General features: G+C 45.4%; 1 protein-coding gene across 1 annotated transcript; it reads right to left on the reverse strand.

Annotated features, from left to right (window-relative positions):
* Positions 1-1314: 1314 nt before the first annotated feature.
* Positions 1315-19911, reverse strand: mbtps1 (membrane-bound transcription factor peptidase, site 1). The gene is made up of 23 exons (XM_035157380.2): positions 19743-19911; positions 15375-15928; positions 14306-14569; positions 12846-13052; positions 12545-12655; positions 12226-12335; positions 11528-11644; positions 10944-11011; positions 10095-10197; positions 9201-9352; positions 7935-8096; positions 7169-7313; positions 6843-7031; positions 6580-6752; positions 6357-6472; positions 6089-6245; positions 4629-4753; positions 4312-4389; positions 3983-4123; positions 3753-3884; positions 3133-3259; positions 2482-2612; positions 1315-2216 (listed from the first exon to the last, which is right to left on the reverse strand). The coding sequence occupies exons 2-23, from the start codon at positions 15574-15576 to the stop codon at positions 2011-2013; spliced, it is 3216 nt and encodes a 1071-aa protein (XP_035013271.1). The 5' UTR covers positions 15577-15928; positions 19743-19911; the 3' UTR covers positions 1315-2010.
* Between the last annotated feature and the right edge of the window lie 109 nt (positions 19912-20020).

Genomic DNA, 20020 nt, shown 5'->3' on the forward strand with positions numbered 1-20020 from the left:
TCGCTCCGAGTCAAAAGGCTAGAGTCTTGAAGTCACTGGTGATTCTGTCAAGTCTGAAGTCAACCGCTTCCCGACTGGAGTCTGGTTCGATTCCAAATCATGTGAACCGGAGTCAGGCGACCCCTTTTTAAAAAGTCAAATCAGCCAGACACACACTTGAGTGTCGGCACTGAGGGGGACAAACGGACGAGGAATGAAAGGGGTGAGACATGTGAGACAGACGGGGAAGCAGGAGGGAAGACGCAGAGTTCAACGGACGAGGTGGACGGGGAGAGGTACAGGCTGGTGGGACATATGACGAGGGAGGAACCAGAGAGTCTGAGGGGCGTCGAGGGTTCAGCTCAGAGCCACCACGCTGTCTCTTTCCACCGCCTGCCCAGGACGTGACCTGATTGGCCCGACAGGAAGACCTGGCATCTGGGAACCGTGGGGGGAGAGAGGGCATGTGACCCCCACTCACCACCGGCTTTCCCAAATCTCGTTAGCGCAGCTAGCCGGCTCCGGGGGTTATTTCCCATTTTCCCAAGGTTCTGAGGGAGATTAGTTCTCCCGTGGGGCCGTCATCCAAAAGGACGGGTGACAGATTCACAGGCTGATCTGGCCTATTAAGCTTGGATAAGGAGGCAAAGCTCCGGGCCCCGAGCACGCCGACGCTCATCACCCCTGATGAAATCAACCTGCATCACTGAATCCAGCCCACGGCCGAGACGAAACCCATGAGTTCAATTCAACCCAGAATAACTCAACGGAAAGGAATGCAGCCGTTTCTTCTTCGTAGTAGACGGAGGCCGAATTTACTGAACTGCAGAATTGAAGGAATTCGTTCGTTAACAACTTTCCAACAGCAACAGCAAACACTTGTTTAATCGTTTAGCAGAATGAAGAAAGACTGTTCTCACACTGGCCTCCACCTGTTGGATCCTCTGTCCTCAAGGTGGCGCTGTAGGTTATTAAGAACTTGGACCGCCAGCCTCCTGAACAATTCGTTTGCTGATATAAAAACTTTAATTTTACAGAATGAACGATGCACAAAAGATTTTTTTTCCTCTTAATTTCACATATTTTGTTATTTTCTTATATTTATTACAAAGTTTATGGTTGAAGCCTCATTTACATTTCTTTGTCGTAACAGCTTGATGACGACATCTTGGGAATTGATGCCAATTTTTTAAAACATGTTTATCGGCAGATATATTGGAATCAGAAAACCTTTACTCCAACATCGGTACCTTCTCGCTCTCGAGTTGCATTGTGGGTAAAGTTGACACCTGAGGTTCATTCTTAAAAATGATCAAGCATCAATCATGAACCAGATCATTTTCATAATGCTTTTTTAATTGATGAGATATATTTGAACTGTCGGTGCTACTTGGTCGACCGTGAGATCACGAAGGAGCTTCATCGACAGAACGTTCATTCATGGTAGAAAATACAAAAACAACCGAGAGACAGATTTAACAGATGTGGGCAGGAAACACAAGTGAGGTTGACGACAGAGACAGAGAGACGACAACTTGATCATCCATTGGCCCACATAGCACGTGTGTAGTTCTGTCATTGTGTACGTCAACTGTATCACAACGTGTAATGTATGTATATGTATTTTTGTATTTCAGGGTACGAACAAATTCAATAAATAAAAAAACATTTCATCCAAAAAGAAACAGTTTGGTCAGAGAAGAGAGAGAGAGGGAAATGTTGACACCATGCCCGTACGACACAGAAGTGTAGTGTGCGTTTAACACTGTGCGTTTAACACTGTCTAATACTGTTCATCAGTCCACAAACACACAAACACCCACGGACAGCCGTGAACAGACGAGAGGCACAAAAGCTGTTTGAGCGTCCAGCCGACGTCCGGGTGGCTGTTCCCGTCTGGCAGGTTTGAGTTCAGCCACAGTCGCAGGTCGGCCTCACCAGCTCAGTTCGCCGCACGGAGCCCAAGCCTCCATGTTGCTTTTCAACACAAGTTGTCCTTAAATCCAGCTGCAGTTCAGAGCCGCCTCCCGCTCAAACTCCGGGGTTCTTCCCCGTGGTCGTCTGCTGCTGCTGCTGCAGGTACGTGGGCCGTTTGATACGGGGTTTCCTGCGCTTGGGTTTGCTCTTGGCCTTCGTAAGTTGCACCACGAAAAAGGACAGAACGACCATCGCTCCCAGGAAGGCGAAGACCGGGATGGTCTGACCCACTTCTTGGTTGTAGTGACCAGGCATTATCCCTGAGGAGGGAGGGGGGGCAGAGGTCAGTAGTGAAACCACCTTCTTCTTAAACACTGCAGCAATTTCTTTCACTATCATACAAACATAGATACATACATGTACTGTTACATTAACTAATACATATTTACAGATTCACCATTTCAGATTAATTCTTCCACTGGTTAATATGGACACGTAAAAATTCAGATATATTGGTTTTAGACTTTTTAAGACCCTGCAGAAACCCTGGTTTACTGATAGTATTAACTTTGATCCATGCGTTACCTCCAGGAATGTCCCAGGCCCCGCTCTCTCCAGGGGACAGAGGTCGGACCTGGGGCCGGTACGCCCTCACGTTCGGCAGAGCCACCTTGTCCAGATCCACCGAGAGAAGCTTCTGGTGCTTCCACAGGTTACTGAGAGCACGAGGCAGAGAAAGACAAAACATTAAACAGGAAGAAATGTGTGTTTGTGTGTCTGTATTTTCAGTTTACTGCAAAAGTTTGACGTGTTTTTACTCCGATTCTCTCTGTTGACAGGTTGGGATAAGAAAAATGTCGCCAGACGAGACTAATTGCATGTTTAAAATCCATGAACAGCTTCAAATGTCTTCTCTCTACTGGAATACAAACCTGTCTCGAGTTACTGTAGAGCTCAGGGGGAATGATTATTAAAATCTTGACAACAACATTGTGCACGAAAACAAATACATTATTATTATTGTCTGGATTTGGAGAGAAACATGACATATGGGAAGTTAGTAAGAAGAGAGAAGAGAGAGGGCCAAGATACAAAGTAACAAACACAGAAACTCAAACATCACTACAAAATAAAAATAAATATATACATATATCACATGTCACCTCTAGGAAAAGTACTCTAAAAGGCCCCTTGCTTCACAGACGTGATGAGAAACGAGTGTTGGAGCAGACCTACCTTGGCGCTGTCTCGTTGACCGGCTGTGGCTTTGCCCATGACAGGTGGGGGCATGCTGGTAGTGGGCGGGGCTTAGGGTCTCCAAGGTGCGCCTCCAGAACCTTGGAGTAGCGGTAAAGATGGTTTCCTGCAGCGAAGGAAGGACAGAGGAAAGGAAAAGGAATTATTAAATGGAGGCTGTGCAGTATTTCCTTCAACACATCATCTTCTGGTGTTTATTCATGAGTATAAACCATTGACTGTATATAAACACTGACACCACGACAGCTGCCCAATAGTGAAGCTAGGTGTCTAGATCGCCACCTGGTGGCCGACTGCAATACAGGTCATACATCCCATTTTCATCCCTACATCACACTGCTGTTTGTTGAAATGCAAATTTGTGATTGGTCGAACATGGACCTCCCTCTGGCTCTAGTTGTGCGAGATGGAAGCATCCGGGATATCTTAAATTAATTTCTAGAAAACGGGGGAGTTGACTTGTCCATCTTTATATACAGTCTGGTTCAAACTGGTTGGTCCCATGATATCTATAATTTAATAATATGGTGATAACAGCAGTCATCGTTTGAAAGATGCTTTATATCAAGGAGAGGAACCGTCTGTTGATGAGTCATTACCCTCCAGTCTCTGTGGCAGTGGGCGCTCGGTGCCTGTGGGAGGCGTCACCCTGCTGTGGGAGTGGCTGAGGCTGGGGGGGGTCATACTGTATGAGGTGTACTGGAGGAGAGCGTCGAGCATCCAGAAACAATCTGAGGAGGAGACACCGAACACAACTGAACATTACTCCTCCAGCTCCACGGCAACATGAGACACATTCAGACGTCATCACGCGCTGAGGAGACGTCACCTTTCTGTCTGTGGCTGTCGTCGATACAGTTAGAATCTCCGTACAGGGCGATTCGACCTCCCCCGTCCGATGGCGTTTGGTACAGTCCGAGGATGGGAACTCCCTCCACCACTGCCGTCTCCTGCTTTAACACTTCCAGACCTGTGATAAAAACACGCACACGCATGAATACAGAGACACACACACACAAACACACAGACAGACAGACGGACAGACAGACGTATTGTTATATCTGGAGCAAACACCCTCAGATTAAATAGCTGCACGGCCGCTGGCCAACACTGAACTAAACTGAGCCAGGGTCGATACTTTTAAGGGGGAGTGGTTACCTTGGTCCTTTAGGTTCTTGGCAATGACTATTCCATCTTCTGGGAAACGGGCGATACTGCAGCCGGAGGCGTAGTACACTGAGAGAGAGAGAGAGAGAGAGAGAGAGAGAGAGAGAGAGAGAGAGAGAGAGAGAGGAGAGGGGGAGAGAGAGAGGGAGAGAGAGAGAGAGAGAGAGAGAGAGAGAAGAGAGAGAGAGAGAGGAAGAGGGGGGGGAGGGAGAGAGAGAGAGAGAGAGAGAGAGACAGAAAACATTTTTAATTTCCTAAAAGATGAATACTGCTGCAATATGATGATGATGAGAATCTGAGTGTCTTACTGTCATGATCGGCCAAGGTGAAGTCTCCCTCATACAGCCCGTCACTGAAAGCCATCCCCCACACCGAGATCAGGTCGTTCAGAGCTGGTACGTTAGCGCCCCCTGTGTCTGGCATCCACCACTGCCTGCAAGTTACACCAAGAAAAATATGTCATCACTCAAGAATCAAAATCTACACGATTGACAATCAATAAATTCCTCCACTGTGGCCAGAAGGTCACACAAACTAAAACCTTTAATTTGAATCCGACAGATAAGGCAAAAAAAAAAAATCTTATGACGCACAATCAGTTTAAGAAACTTCACATAAAAGAAACTTCAGACTGAAGAAACTTCACAATAACAGCATGTTTCTATGGTGATAAGCTGAGTCACTAATTGAGTTGTGTCTTGATGTGCCCAGAAAAAGCAGCTGTGAATAAACAAACCTCTCTCCATTTCGGATCAAACTGAAATACTCTGCGTGATATCGTGAAGCCACAACTACTATATTTAACTGTGTTTAAGACTTTTAATTCTGCGGATACTGTGCGACAGCTTGGGGCGGGACTCGCACGCAGCAGCGAGGAGCGGTGAGTAATCGTTCGCTCTGAAACTGAGGAGTCGTGATATAGATCTCTCACCGAGCGAGGAGGCACGAGTGGAGTGAAACACTGCAGAGAGGGAGTCGGGCACAGACGGATTCTGTGCGCTGATAACGACACGGCGCAGTTTATCTTGCTATCATTACAACATGATAAAGCCCGGAGTGAATGCGGCTTTGAGGTAATGGCTGTTTAATCATTGAACCTTCTCGTAATGAAGGAGAAGGACACACAGACCACTCGAGAGAAACAGATAGAAGAGGAGCCCCAGCTGGAGAGAACCTGCTGCAATACTACACCACTCCACTCCCCACAACTCATTCAATAGAAACACAATCAATCAAAAGACACTCTGCATTACTTATTGAATTTGTCTGCAGTTGTAGTGGCTGCAATTTTGTTTTCTGAGATAAGATTGAGGCAGGAACAGTTTCTCACTTCTTAGAAATGCTCTGCGGTGAAATGTGCAGAGTCGAGGTCTAAAAATAAAACGGTGGGAAATGATTTGAAAGTATAAAAATGCTAATTCATCGGTCAGAGATAAATAAAGAGTTAGAAGTTGGAAGAATATTTCTCAAAACATATCTTCTTAACCTTCTATCATTGACACAGTATATACTTTTTTACCATGAGTGGTTTGAATGATGTGAATTCCCTGGAGGAAAAAACATAAAATCCTAATGATAGAAGGAATTTCATTAATGGATTAGTGGAATTAAATTATTTATTCCTTTAACTCTTTGCTGGTGGTGCCAGATGGAGACTCAACCTCCACAAAAACGATGGAACATACCAATTGTCTGTTATTCTAAACCTTGTCAGTTACGTGTGAGACCTTCTGAGGGCATTCATGTAGTACTTTTAAGAGTTGAATACCTGGTGTTTTCGTCGTAGAACTTCACCTTCCTCATGACCGAGGTGTTGTACCAGTCGCTGAAGACGATGAGCGACAGGCCGTTGTCGATGTCTCTCCTCAGCTTGGTGATCTCTTCAGGGAAATACTCCTCCTCACTGTCCACCATCAACAACGTGCCTGCAGAGACGCAAACAATCCATTGTTTTTATCATCCAAAACGTCTTTATCATCAAAACTGAGAAAACTTGTCCCAGTGGAAAGTCTTCACATAAACCGGTGCACCCTTACCGTACTGACTAGCATCAAAGCAGGTGATCGGAGCTCCGAGCACTTCAACAAAATAGCCCATACTCCTGAGGTGCTGGTACATGTCCCTGAAGTTCGTGTGGATGTGGTCCCCATTCCTGGAAACACAAAATAATCCAAAATGTTTCACTGAGATGATTGAGGACAAACAGTTACAGGAAACTAAGTAAAAGTCATCAAACTGTGAGATGGGGGACACTCGTACCAGTCCAGAGGGTCGTTCTTCATGCGGAGGTTGTCTCGGGGAAAGTAGCCGGGTGGGTAGCGCAGGTTGTGGTATTGGTCCCACAGCACCCTCTTGCTGCGTGGGGGAGTTGGCACGATCTTCACCTTGATGGGCAGTTTGACCGTAGAGGTCAGCTCGCCACCCGCCGCAGACTGGAAGGGATGAGAGAGACATTTGGGTCAGAACTGAATAAAATATGGTGCAGTTAGGACAAATCTCAGGTGTTTGCTGCAAAGACTCACATCATTCTCTGCAGGCGATGCCACCGTGACCATCACATGGCCCTGAGCAATCCCTTCCCAGGATGCGGCCTTCTTGGCCACAGAGATGGACACAGCCAGGTAGCCGGCCCACGGCCACAGCACCGGCGAGTAGGAGACGGCCACATCAATGTGATCGCCGTTCTGGGGGAGGTAGGGCTGCCAGATGGGCTGAGCAGGAGAGAGCGGCATTTTATTAACAGCTCAGAGATCATCACAAAGCTGAACCAGGTCAGTCAAGGATGAAACTCATCCTTCACCTGTCGTCTTAAAATACATTTTTCTCGATGTGTCATATGTTCACACACCTTGTCAACAATTCTGCCGGTGACACCCATGCCGTTAAGAATGGTCACGTTGACGATCGTGGGCATTCCTCCATAGTAGATGGGCTGAGAACAGTAAGGCCACATGTAGGGACTCTCTGTCAGGTCGATGTAGCTGGGAGACAGACTGCGAGGAGACAAGGACACGTTAACATCATGTTTAATATAATGTGCAGATGAGCTTCAGATTGTTTTACTGTTTTTCAAAATAACTGTTTATCGGGAGGATGGAAAACCTCATTTACACTTGGTATCAAGAAGTGATCTTTATTTTGATTAAAAAACATGTTTCAATTCAAGGTGGTCTGGCTCACATTGTGAACAGGTTCATTGATTATTATCAGTAGCTATAAAACTAGTACCGTTGATCTGGTTTGCTTCTCTTTGAGTTTACAAACAAACAGCTCGCTCGCTGCTTTTCTCCCTGAAGAACAGAGCTGTGCCACTTTAACAACCACATTTTAAACCTACAGGTGGTATTTGATACTCAAGAGTTGGAGCACTCTTGTAGAAGGTCAACTCTGATACAGAGAAAGCCCCTCCTGTTGCTCCCGAGACTAAAGGCTGTGACAGCACAGGGTCGGTCTACTTCATGGTTTGGCAATTCTTCAGGTATATGCAAACGTGAGGGAGCAACATTTATGTACAATGTCAGAACAGTGTAGCTGTGCATGTCTGTCTGCGATCAGAAAGTGCCTGAAGCCTGACGGTGCTCATCTTTGTTTCTGAAGTGCACCGAGACATTTACCTGGCCTGAGGTTTGTAGCTGTTGAGAATCTGATAGGCTCTGATAAGGTCTAGCTTCCCGTGGCCTTGCTCGAACATGTTCACGCCCGGCAGCCTGCGGGCTGATGCGATCAGGGCCTGCTTCATGGAGGCTGGGTTCACCAGATCCCGGTTCACGACGGTGCTGGAGGACAGAGGAGGACAGGCTTGGTTAGTGTGCAGCTCCACTGGTGTTGAATTCCTCATCCATTAATCTAGAGCAGTGCTGGAGGGAGAAAACAGGGTGGACTGCTGTGTGTGTGTGTGTGTGTGTGTGTGTGTGTGTGTGTGTGTGTGTGTGTGTGTGTGTGTGTGTGTGTGTGTGTGTGTGTGTGTGTGTGTGTGTGTGTGTGTGTGTGTGTGTGTGTGTGTGTGTGTGTGTGTGTGTGTGTGTGTGTGTGTGTGTGTGTGTGTGTGTGTGTGTGTGTGTGTGTGTGTGTGTGTGTGATTCTCCTGAGAGAGGGCGAGGTCCCTGTTGTCAACAGAGGTGGTGTGATGTTGAGCCCAGCAACATGAGCTAATCCTCTCACTTACAGCTTTGAAGCGAGGGGACTTGAGACGTGAGAAGACGGAACAAAGACAGACTGAGAATAAAACCAGAAATCTGTGACACGCCTTCTCCCTCTGGGACACATTTCACTCTACACTGACCGCACATGAGGTTATTAAACCAGTATTATACTACATAAATTATGTGATTTACAGGTCAGATGTACTAGAACCAGGGACAATGATCAAATGTGCCGCCACACGACGACTCGCGCCCGTCTCCATGGGGCCTCATTTCCAATGTGCAAAGGTACAATATGAATATTTTTGGGAAAGTGGAAACTGTCAATACAAAGTAATTAATTGAGGCCCGTTTTTAAGTGATTCTTACATACTTTTTATTTCATTTAACACCAAACTCTGATATAATATCACTTTTTTTATAAATATTGAGGCCAGTTGTGATATATATAACACTGGTGCTTGTAGTAAGACACTGATTGTTCCATCGGGACCTTTTTAATTATCAATATCATTATTTCAGTCCAAACTGCAGTTGACTGTGGTTCTTCATCATCACTTTTCCAATCAAAAGCTGTTTAGATGCAGGTCTGGAAAATTGGATCCAGACATTTTTCTGCTTTTCACATATGAAGAATGAAAAACATGGATAAACACTCAGTCAAACAACAACTCCAGAAGATTCCTACAGTTTAAGACTCTTTGGTTTTGAGGAGAGAGTCCAGATGATGACACTGACCTGGCCAGGAGAGTGACAGCCCCCGCCACCACAGGAGACGCCACACTGGTGCCAGACAGAGAGCGACATCCCTCCTTCATCCCTGATCCACGGACGCCGGAACCGTACGTGACGATATCAGGCTTCACTCTGCCGTAGCCTCCGGGCAGCTCCTGCAGAGACGGGAGGCCGACAGAGGTTGACACAGTTAGAGAAACACAAAATGAAAAAGAAATGAAAAGTTTGTACAGTCTTTTTAACTGAGTTTCTCTGCCACATGCATATTTATATACACACACAAGCTGTTTTCTGGACAGCAAAGACAAAACATGTCATTAAAAATATGAACCAGTGCTTATTCACACACTTAAACGTATGTTTGAGTTCATGTCATTACGCCTACACCGTGAAGTCATACTCTATTCAGAGATGTGACTTGAAAACAGTGCAGGACTCTGCCTAAGCTCAGCTCCTGTTACGAATATGAGCCTGACACAGACTTAAAAGTGTTGACTGTGTATGTGATGAAGACTGACGGCAGCATGCGCCCTGCAGATGAAGAAGCTGGAGTCTGAGCAGAATGCAAAAACGACAGGAAAAGATCTTAAGTTTTCTAAAGCATTCAGGTAGGAGAGCGGAGCGGCAGAGCGAGGGCCTCTTCATGGCTGAGTGACAGTGGCTGAGAGGGCAGAGCAGCTGTCTGGATCAGAGTATGAAGTCTAAATCAGATGCCAAAGCAGATGTCTGCTGTGGAGTATGATGATAAAAGTGTGTGTGTGTGTGAATCTCCAGTAAGTGGCTGATGGGATGTGGATGAGGAGTCAGGAGCAGAGTGTTGATCTCTCAGGTAGATGTCTGCTCTCAACCGGAGAAATGATATTCTGTATTTGTGTGTGTGTCCGTGCACAGACTCACCCAGGTGGTCATGCCTCTGGAGGAAAACCTGGCGATGTTGTCCTCAAAGTCGATCCCCCCGACTCCGATCACGTCCATTTGGTCTGCCGGGTTGTTCAGGGTGCTGAGGGCGAGGACATTTGTTTTAGGAGACTTGAAGGGACAGTTCACAGTACGAGTCTCTTTCCTGTTTTGTCCTGTTAACGATGCTTTGTACAGCAGTTAGAGTCAGCAGATATTCAGCAGGGTCATAAAACCCAGTTGGCCTTGGGGGTTGTTTGGATAATTAAGAGGACAAACTGGTGAAGAGGAACTCAGCATTTTTAAAGAAGGATTTAATTAAATAAGAATAAGAGTTTTTTTTTTCTAGGGAAATATCCATGAAACAGCCACAAAACACAGATGATGCTGCAAGACTTAAATCTAGAAGTGGCAGCTCGTCCAGAACAGCAACAAGAAAAGGTCAATTCTAGAATAAAGCTGACACTGTTTGGTATTTAGCTAAAGTTCTAACCTATTGTAGCAGTTACACAAGTGTAAAAAGCCATTAAGTCAATAAGACTGAGTTAGTTAAGAAGTGTGTAAGTCACTAATATTCCACTTGTCTTCGCTAACATTAGGAAACATTAGTCGTCAAAGGGAAGTGGCTGCACCAGACCGAACAAGCACGTAACAGTAAAACCTCTGATTGTACTGAACTGAGCGTATTGTGTCTTCAGTGGAATTACAAACTTAATACAAACTTCACTAACTTTATTCTAGTATCCACTAAAAAAATTAGATAGTTATAGATCCTAGTTTGTTTAACAATTACATGTTCCTTAAAAGTCTGTTTCTATAAGACTGACTGAATGGAAGTGGTGAACTTACCCATACAGAGGTCCATCGTTGCCGATGGCAGAGACCATGATCACTTTGTTGGCAGTCAGCTCCCACACCTGTCAATCAAACAAGAAGATCAGCTACACTGACATCGAGAAAAAGACATTTTATAATATACAGTAGAAAGAAAAACACGTTGTCACAAAGTACACTTAAATCTTTATAATATGCTGAACCACACTGCTGCCGTTCAAATACTTGTTTCACCCCAAGTCCCATAAATCAGGAAAAACCTTCGTCAAAGTTTAATATCTTAACATTCAGTGGTAGATGCAGCAGATGGTGTTTTGTATTTGCGCTCATCTGTGAGATGAAGAAAACCCGTCAGAGTTTAAACGCTGCACGAGCCAACGCTCCTGGTTTGACCTGTTCACTCCCGTTGACCTGCTTGTTATGTTGCAGCTCATTACCACTCTGAGAAAAGGGTGTAACTCACAGGGAGGAAGGGAAGCTTGGCTTAGGAACTATTTTTATGCCTTGATTAAAACATCCGCTCAGTTAAGCTGAATAAATATCAGTTCAGCTTAAATGCTGCCATGTGACTGTGTCATTCGTGCGTGTGGCTCCGTCACCTTATCAACAAAGGGGTGGTCCATGAAGTCAGGACCCCCGATGCTGAGGTTAAGAACATCGATCTTCTTCAGGATGGCGTAGTTGAAGGCATCGAGGAACCAGGAAGTGTACGACACCTGGGATGTGAGGAAACACAAACACGGCACAATCTTATTTAGACAGATAAAAGGTTAAAAAGAGGGTGTTTACTATAGTGTAAGTGTGTGTGTCAGTGTTTCTGTTCATTGTGTTGTTGCTTCAGACAGAATAACAACAGTTGTCAAAGCTGCACTGGAGCATTAGACAACAAATCCAATAAAGCGTCTTATACAGTGAAGAAGACACGGACCAAAAATATCAAGTCTGACAAAACCATTTAAAGGATTAGTTCATCATTTTGGGAAATACACTAGTTTGTTTTGTTGCCAAGATTTAGATTGGAAGCTCGATACCATTCTCATGTTTGAAGACACAGCCAGCAGCCAGTTAGCTTAGCTTAGCATAAATACTGGAAATGGGGTAAAGAGGTAAAGAACTCCAGCCCAAACAAGCTCTTATCAAAATGTTATACCTTGTTTGTGACCTTTTCTTATCGGCAGCAAAGATTCCAAAATGCAAATTACAATATTATTGAAATTTCCACCTTTCACCTTGTATTTAATCCTTCATTAATACTTTAAACCCTTTTTGTAGCTGTGGATGTTTGACCTGTACGTACCTGGTTGTTGGTGAACACTCTGAAGATGTGCAGCTCGGAGTCGGGGGCAAAACCCTGACACTCCCTCATACTGGCGATCACTCCTGCTACAAATGTGCCGTGACCCAGACCTGAGAAACCAAAGAGAGGCCGGTCTGTATTAGTCTCTTTTTAGCTCTCACACACACCGAAAATGCTTAACCAGAAATAAAATGTCTGGTTCACCGCTTCCTGTGCAACCTCAGCCTACTTGGGCTTCGATACACAGCATATACAGAGCATTCAATCACACTGTGTGATATTAGTATCTATCAATAACATCATAACGATCATTCCTCACCATCATCCAGCGTCTTCTCATTGGTCCAGTTGGTCCTCTCTTTCACATTCCTGAAATGTGGGTGCTTCTCACTCAGGCCGGTGTCAAACACGGCAACCTTCACACCCGCACCTGCAGACACACAAGGAAGAGATTGAATCAGTTCCATTTAAAGCATATTCATTGCCGCTAATTACTCCAGCAACCAGTGCATTCACTGCGACCAAGAAATAAAAGCAATCATTGAGTTTCCGTCACATTTTATGAGATTTGGAGCAGATGTTTTTTTTTTACGCTGACAAGGCAGAAATCGGTGTCTTACCGGTGTGTCCCATCTGCCAGAGGACGTCCGCCTGCAGGATCTGAGCAACTTGGCGGGGGATGGCCCGCAGCAGACGCCGGCTGGAGTGGCGACCGGTGGCGTGCCAGAAACCTGAAGCCAGTGACAGGCTGGATCGTCTGAAAGGGCGGGACGATTGCCACGACTGCGTCCCACGGGTGGCATTGCAGGGTTCAGCAGGTTCGGATGCTGTGGAGACAGTACACAAGCAGATGTGTTGGCAGCTGAGCTAAACTGCAAAGGGAAAATGTCTTTTACATGCAGAGCTCAATGACTTTCATCATAGACGAATACATCTCTCAGTTTAATATGAGACAAAATAATGAAACAGCAGATTCCCTGTCTCATCAACATGCCCTGGTATCGCTATCGCCTCCTGCAGACAGGACAATCTGCCGTTTACTTAAACATGCTCATCATGTCCCCCTCCCTGGTTTCAAGTAGTGTCTCCCTCTTTCTTCTATCTCTCTATCCCCCCGTCCATCTCTCAGCGGTGATGCGAGGCTGATCACACCAGCCTCATTTAAACCAATCTTATCACAATCTGACTCACTGGACAGAGTAAATGATCATTAGGTCAGGACAGGTTGGAGAGAAACGCAGGGGTGACATGTTCCCTCTCTCTCTCCTTCCCATTAACTGCCTCATTAGGTTGCTACGTCACGTTCACACAAATTGACTCATGCAACCGAAACGCAGTGAACGAGCGCTTCAGAGATACTCGAGTCACCAAGTTCAAGCTTCATCTCCAGATTGATCTACCTTCAGCCACGTTCAACACATTGATGCTCTCGGGGGATCAGACTCTATTATACTGTTTTCAATCCAAATACTCCCAATCGATAACAACACATTACAAGCTCCACTCCACAGCCCCAGATATTTCATCAATCTACCAATTCCATGTATTTGTACAGCCCGTGTTCACAAACCACAGTTTGTCTCATAGGGGTTTAGGTTTTCAGGACACATGGCCTCCATATTGATACTGCTTGTGTTTATGCAGACTGGTGGCACAGTGAAGTCTTTCATCCAGTGCCAGGCACAGGGCGTGCACCCCCCCCACCCCCACCCCCCACCCAGTCCAGGCAAGCCCCACCATACTGACTCACCTACTCCCTCCCAGGGTGGGCAAACACAGGCATTCTCTGTCCTGCTTCCCATCCCCCCCCCAACACATATCCTCACACAGACACACACACAATCGTGCATCAACCCCCCCAAGTTGGCCTGCACTTCACATTAAGATATACAATCCTTCTCTCCACCACAAACACAGGAGAGGACGAACGCGTCCTCCGACTCAACAGAGATATTCTGTGAGACGCAGCAGACAAACAGCTTTCTGGATCTTTTCTGAGTTTTAGATTTCCAAGCTGGACGTGCCAACCTCTTGGGCCATGTGATGCTTTTGCCGACACAATACCACCGCACTGACTTACAGGGAATGTATTTCAGCGTGCGGAACACTTTGCGTTGCGGTGTAACCCTCTTGATGTAGGGATGGTCCTCCAAGGTCAGCAGACTGCTGGACGAAGCTTGACGGATGTGCACCAGCTCGAAGTCGCTGGGGAAGTCAGAAGCCGGGTTTTGTCGTGGAACGATGTGCCACTCCAGTGCTCCGTCCTCGGTGTTCCGCAGGGCGCTGCTGATGTACAGGCTGCGCGCTTTGGCCGAGAAATACCCTGTAAATCCTACGATGTACTCTGCGGAGAAAGAGAGGAGCGAGGACAATGTTTTATCAGGTCATGCAGTGACAATTAATTACAACCACAGTCCGATAAAAGCCGTCCAGCTCCTTTTAGCCGTGATTGAGCAAAACTAAATACTTTAAAAACACAAAATCTCTTCTGGAATCAATAAATTGTTATAATGTGAAAATCCTTAGTAAAGAAAAAATACTTGATGGGTCTTTTGAACAATTTACTATTGGTTTTACATAAGTGTGTTAAGTTGTATTAAGTAAGTATTAAGATTGATTGATTTGTTGATTTACTTTCCACAGAGGAAAAAAACTTGTCAGGTCTTCATTCCTTTATGAGTATTCATATATAACTTAGTCCTATATAATGAGGGCAGAGCCTGAATAGCGAGTTGTGCAGAGTAACTGGATTGGGTGTGTTTTAAACTAAGCTCAAAACAAAACAATACACTGCTGCTACTGTGATTTGAAGCAACTGACGCTTGGGTCGTGTCATTATCGTTTACTGCCTTTAATGTGTGGTTAATGATGAGCATTTTACATTCTTGTTATTTGCTTTCTCTGTTTTTTAACTTATGTAAAGTGCTATATAATTAAAATACGTTTACTTTGCTTCTGGTAATGATCTACATCTTCTTGTTATAGTTATATTGTACTTATACTTTGTTATATTCACCAGGTGTCACACATAACTACCGCTGATATTCTCTCATTTCAGACTTGAGTGAATCAACTTTTAAATAATGTCAGAGTTGGTTCCGAGCTCATCAAGACAAAACCCATTCACACCAGTATTAACCATCTCTCACCATGTTCCACGACCCTGGTGGAGAACTCCAGCTTTACGGTTAACTCGGAGCAGTTGGAGCCGGGTGACGAGGGGCTGGGGTCTGAGTTGGGGGCGTGTTCCGAGTCGGATCTGCCCTCTCCCATTGCCTCCATCCCGACCATAGGCACAAACCCCAGCAGCAGTCCCAGAAGCACGGACGCCCACACAGGAACCAGCAGCATTTTGAGTTCTAAAGTATCGCAAAGCACGAGTTTAAATTTGAGCAGCAGGTTTCAGAGGAAAAATGGATCCACGTCAGGGATGAGTTTGAGCATTTGAAGTCCATAGCTCTAACAACGAGTCCATACTGCAAACAGCCCGAGCAGCTAGATTAATTTCTTTCTGCGTTTTCTCTCCATGGTGGTTGTCCAGGGTGGAGGTCAGTGGCACAGCCAGAGTAGGAACGTAGATGCCATGTTAGACTGGAGGAAACAAACCAGTAGGAGCAGTGGCTGGGTGGGAGGAGCGCGGGAGCAGTGACGGAGGAAGATGCTGGTGTTGACTCAGAGTTACAGAACAGCCCTGTTGTTGTTTCTAGAGAGAAAAAGAGACAAAACAAGACGAATAGTTAGAACATCAGAGCACAACATCATCCAAACATCTTCCAAACCCAGAAACAATAATTCTTATCACCAAGATCAATGGCAAATTCATTGTGACCCTGTAAACACAAACTGTCTGGATGTGGAATAAAGTGTCTGTTAGTTTCACAGCTCTGGCTAAAAAACAATCTGCATCAATACTGTTGTTTTTAAGCAAGTATCCAACATTCAATATTTATTAATAATTAAAATATTCTGCATAAAAACCTCACATTCAGAGTTTCGGAAATTAATGTCCAAATTTGACCGTGTGGCCACAACATGTTGTAATTACATTTTAATATTAAAGACGACAATCACTAAAGAAGTCACATTATTCTACAAATGGATAGAAATAAAGAAAACTCAACTTGTGAGTTTATTAACATTAATACCAGACCACTGACTGGAACAAGAGGTTTGTTGTACAGCTTGTGTCATTATAATACACAAATACAGTGTGGACCCTACACATAGACGTGCTGCTGAGGGACAAAGCAACTGCAGGAAAAAAGTAAAAGACTTTATTCTCTAACCCTATACAACACAAAGGTTCAGGAAAACAACCCCTTAAAGGCTTTGTTATCACGCAGCGTTCACAGAGAGGAGTGTTTCCTCCACTTTGAGGGGGGGAAGGAAGGGAGGTGTTCAGTGAAGAGAGAAGTATGAGGTATTAACCACTCCTTACAAAGAGTGTGTTGCCCTCCGGGAACAACCCGTTTACTAGATAGTGCACGTACGCAGAGATAAAAAACTTTATCTCACCTGTAAGAATCCCATGCAATAACACAAGAGACTGCAAACAAGCGACCACAGACCCAGTGATCGGCCCACGGCTGATACACCATGAGGAAACTCATCAAGAGATATCTTTAAACAAGCAGCGCACCAACAAGTCTCTGTCCCCCTGGGCCGCGCTGAGAAGGACATTCTTCTGGGCAGGTACAGGATCATTTCCCTCTGGCCCCTGGGCTGAGACAACCCAGTAACAAAATCAAGACTCACACACAGCTACCAACCAAGACACAAAGGTGCACACACACACACCAAACTCAACACAAGAGCTCTACCCTGACTGAGGGTCCAGCCCAGATTACATAAAATGAGCTCCCTTCCTTTAACATCCTTCTCCAACCGGATGAAACTTCCTATAGAATAATACATATTTATAGAACTCATACTTTTCTTTGTATGTTTCAGGAGGCAAACATCCTCATTTCGGGGACTGGGTTCACCGTCGAGCCTTCACACAACACACTCACTGACTGTTAATGCAGAGTAGCTACTCACTGCTGCTCAGCTTTACAGCAGCGGAGAGCACGTGTGCAACATGTTCCAGAGAGGAGTGTCCATCTGCGCAGTGCCGAGCACGTGTGTGTGTGTGTGTGTCTGTTTGTGCATATACCTCTTATCTATTTAATCAAGGCCATCACTAAGTGTTAGTGTTCTACCTGAAAGCAGTTGGCTCAATTACTATGAGATATGTCGCCGTGGTGTATTTGGTCTGACGAAATCTAAACCTGCTTTCAGCTATCCAGTCACTTAAGTATAATTTAGCTCATCTAGTTTGGCCGTTGATGTAGTAACAAGAGAAACTATTTCTAAAGCTGCTTCCAGACAAACTTGAAACTGAAATTATGCAAAGGAGCTGTGAGCGAGAACTGAAATGTCCAAGTCAGTTGCTCCGGACAAGTCAGTCTTCTAGTAAAACATCCTGAAAGTGTCAGAGAGCCCGTGTGAGAATGCAGCGAGTAGGCGTCTTGATGGCGTTTCTAACACGACGGACGCAAATCAAAGGAGACACAGACGAAGACGTCAACTTGGAAAGAAAACGAGATCCGTGGGCTTTTGGTGAAAAGAGCCGACGCCGGTGTCAATGTGCTGTAAAGAAAAACACTGCAGCAGATTTTGTACGTCACGTCACGACACAGGAGCCAGCCCTCGCCTGAATGTAGGAAAGTGTCCAAGTGCAGAGGACTGAACCGTTCTGACTGAAATACAGTAAATGTGGTGAGAACGCAGCGCTGGCAGTGGAGTAACCACACAGATACATACACATACAAGTTGAGAGGATTCAAATCAAAGACAGATTTCTGGGGCACGTAGAAAAAACTGGAATATTTATCACAAATGACAGAAAATCCCTTTTCCTCCTTTCATGTTATGCGTGTGGTCACAGCCCCCCCCCCTGCTTAGACCTAATGATATAGTAGATCAAATCTTCAGATATGGGCCTACACAAGTGGTACGGGTTTAGACGATCTAATTAAAAGCCCCTGGCTGGTCTAGTCTGACAGGAGAAACGGGGGTTCAATCACCAGTTCCGGCTCAGGGCAGGATCTCCGCCTGTGAGAGAAAACAATACAGCTAATCACTACTGGTTCAGACCAAGGGCTGTGGAAATAGGCTCACTGCTCGGGACGGGGCAGTAAAAGACAGGCTGGGACCAGTTGTGTCAACATAGCACCGAGCCACAAAACTGGCATCAAACCTCTGGGGGTGGGGGGGGGCCCACAAATTAGTAGGTAGAGAAGGACCCCCACCCAATCCAGAGGTTATCCACTTACAGGCAGTGAAGTGGAGGAAGCACCTTCTTGTTGCTGATTTTAAAACGTGTAGACAGCTGAGTAGACTGTCTCGTGCTGAAGTGAAGACAACAACTCAAACTCAAACGTTTCACTTCGTTTGGGTTTGTTCTGTACATGAAGTGAAAATGAGGCGCATTGATTTTCCTGAATCTTTGAGTTGTTACTTGTAAAAACCCCACATTTCGTCACCAGGAGGACATTTCTGGGAAATGGTTTGTGATGAATCCATAACAGACGCATCCGTCAATCATTTCCCTCACAACAGTTTAAATAGGCCAGAACCTTTTGTCATTTAAACTACAACAAAGTACACAGAGTATAAACTCAAAAGTGTCAGAATACTGTTATTATACCAACAGCTCAGTATCGTGGTGAGTATTACACTGTTTACTTAGTAGTAGTATCTTTAATTCAGTCATTAAAACATTATTCATACTTTACACATAGTGAAAAGTCTGTGTGTTATATATGTCTGTCCTACATTCATGTCTCATCTCATTAATCCTCCAGATTCAAACAAAGCAGCTTCAAGGACCATTTCGTTGTAAACAAATATGGAGGAACACATTGTAAAGTTTGCATTGATCCACAATCTAACAATTAAAACACATTGTCCCCTTTTGAACCCTTTTGTTCCACAAATGTACAAACTTCATGAGTTTCTCTGTAAAGTTTTGCTCTTGTTAACGTCCACACACACACACACACACACACACACACACACACACACGTGTAATTGCCTGTGGGGTCATAAAGCTCCAGTGTTACTGGGATCTAACTCCGTTGGACACTTCGCTGCTTTCTGCAGAGACACAACTTTTCCTCACGAGACTGAATATTAAACTCTAACAACTGTAAACAAGTTAGTAAATGAAGTAAAGTGACAATAACAATCTGAGCAGACTCACAGAAATACGTGAATCTGTCGGTATAAACACTGCACACGTTGTCGGACACGCTGCAGGTAAAGACCCCGGAGGACGATTGTCTTATTACCAGTAAACAACCAGTGGATCTGTGGCGAATGTCCCCGAGAGACAGACACAGAGACTCGGTGTCTTTGTAAACAAGCGCGAGACGTGCTCGTTGTTTCCCAGCGTCTCACATGCAGCGCGTTAGCTCGCTAGCTCCCGTGCTGTTTCCGGCGAGGTGCTGCGGGCTCGTGGTGGATCTACTCACCGGGAACAGCGGCGTGTGTCCCCCGGGCGTGTGGCCCTCCGCCCCGCGTCGTGTCGGCGTGTCGGCGGCTCCTCGCGAAGCTCCAGCGGCTGGAACAAACGCTATTAGCATCGGCTGCTAACTCACTAGCATCCGCAGACCGTCTGCTAAGGATGGGGTTGCCAGGTTTGCCGGAATCATCCCTCCCCCGGAAACCCCCCCCCTACCCCCGAGCACGTTAAGCTAATCTTAGCTAGGAGCTAAAAGTAAATAGACGAGCTTTTCCTCACATAGATATT

Source organism: Hippoglossus stenolepis, chromosome 5, assembly GCF_022539355.2.
Source record: "Hippoglossus stenolepis isolate QCI-W04-F060 chromosome 5, HSTE1.2, whole genome shotgun sequence".
NCBI lineage: Eukaryota > Metazoa > Chordata > Actinopteri > Pleuronectiformes > Pleuronectidae > Hippoglossus > Hippoglossus stenolepis.

Bases quoted from the DNA above. Each gene is read 5' to 3' on its own strand.
- mbtps1 (XM_035157380.2), bottom strand. From the start codon at position 15,576: ATGCTGCTGGTTCCTGTGTGGGCGTCCGTGCTTCTGGGACTGCTGCTG. The intron at 9,353-10,094 runs GTGAGTCTGTGC...CCGTCTCTGCAG, and splicing joins CCAGAGGCATGACCACCTGG to GAGCTGCCCGGAGGCTACGG. The intron at 4,124-4,311 runs GTAACCACTCCC...TTTTTATCACAG, and splicing joins CAAGAACCTAAAGGACCAAG to GTCTGGAAGTGTTAAAGCAG.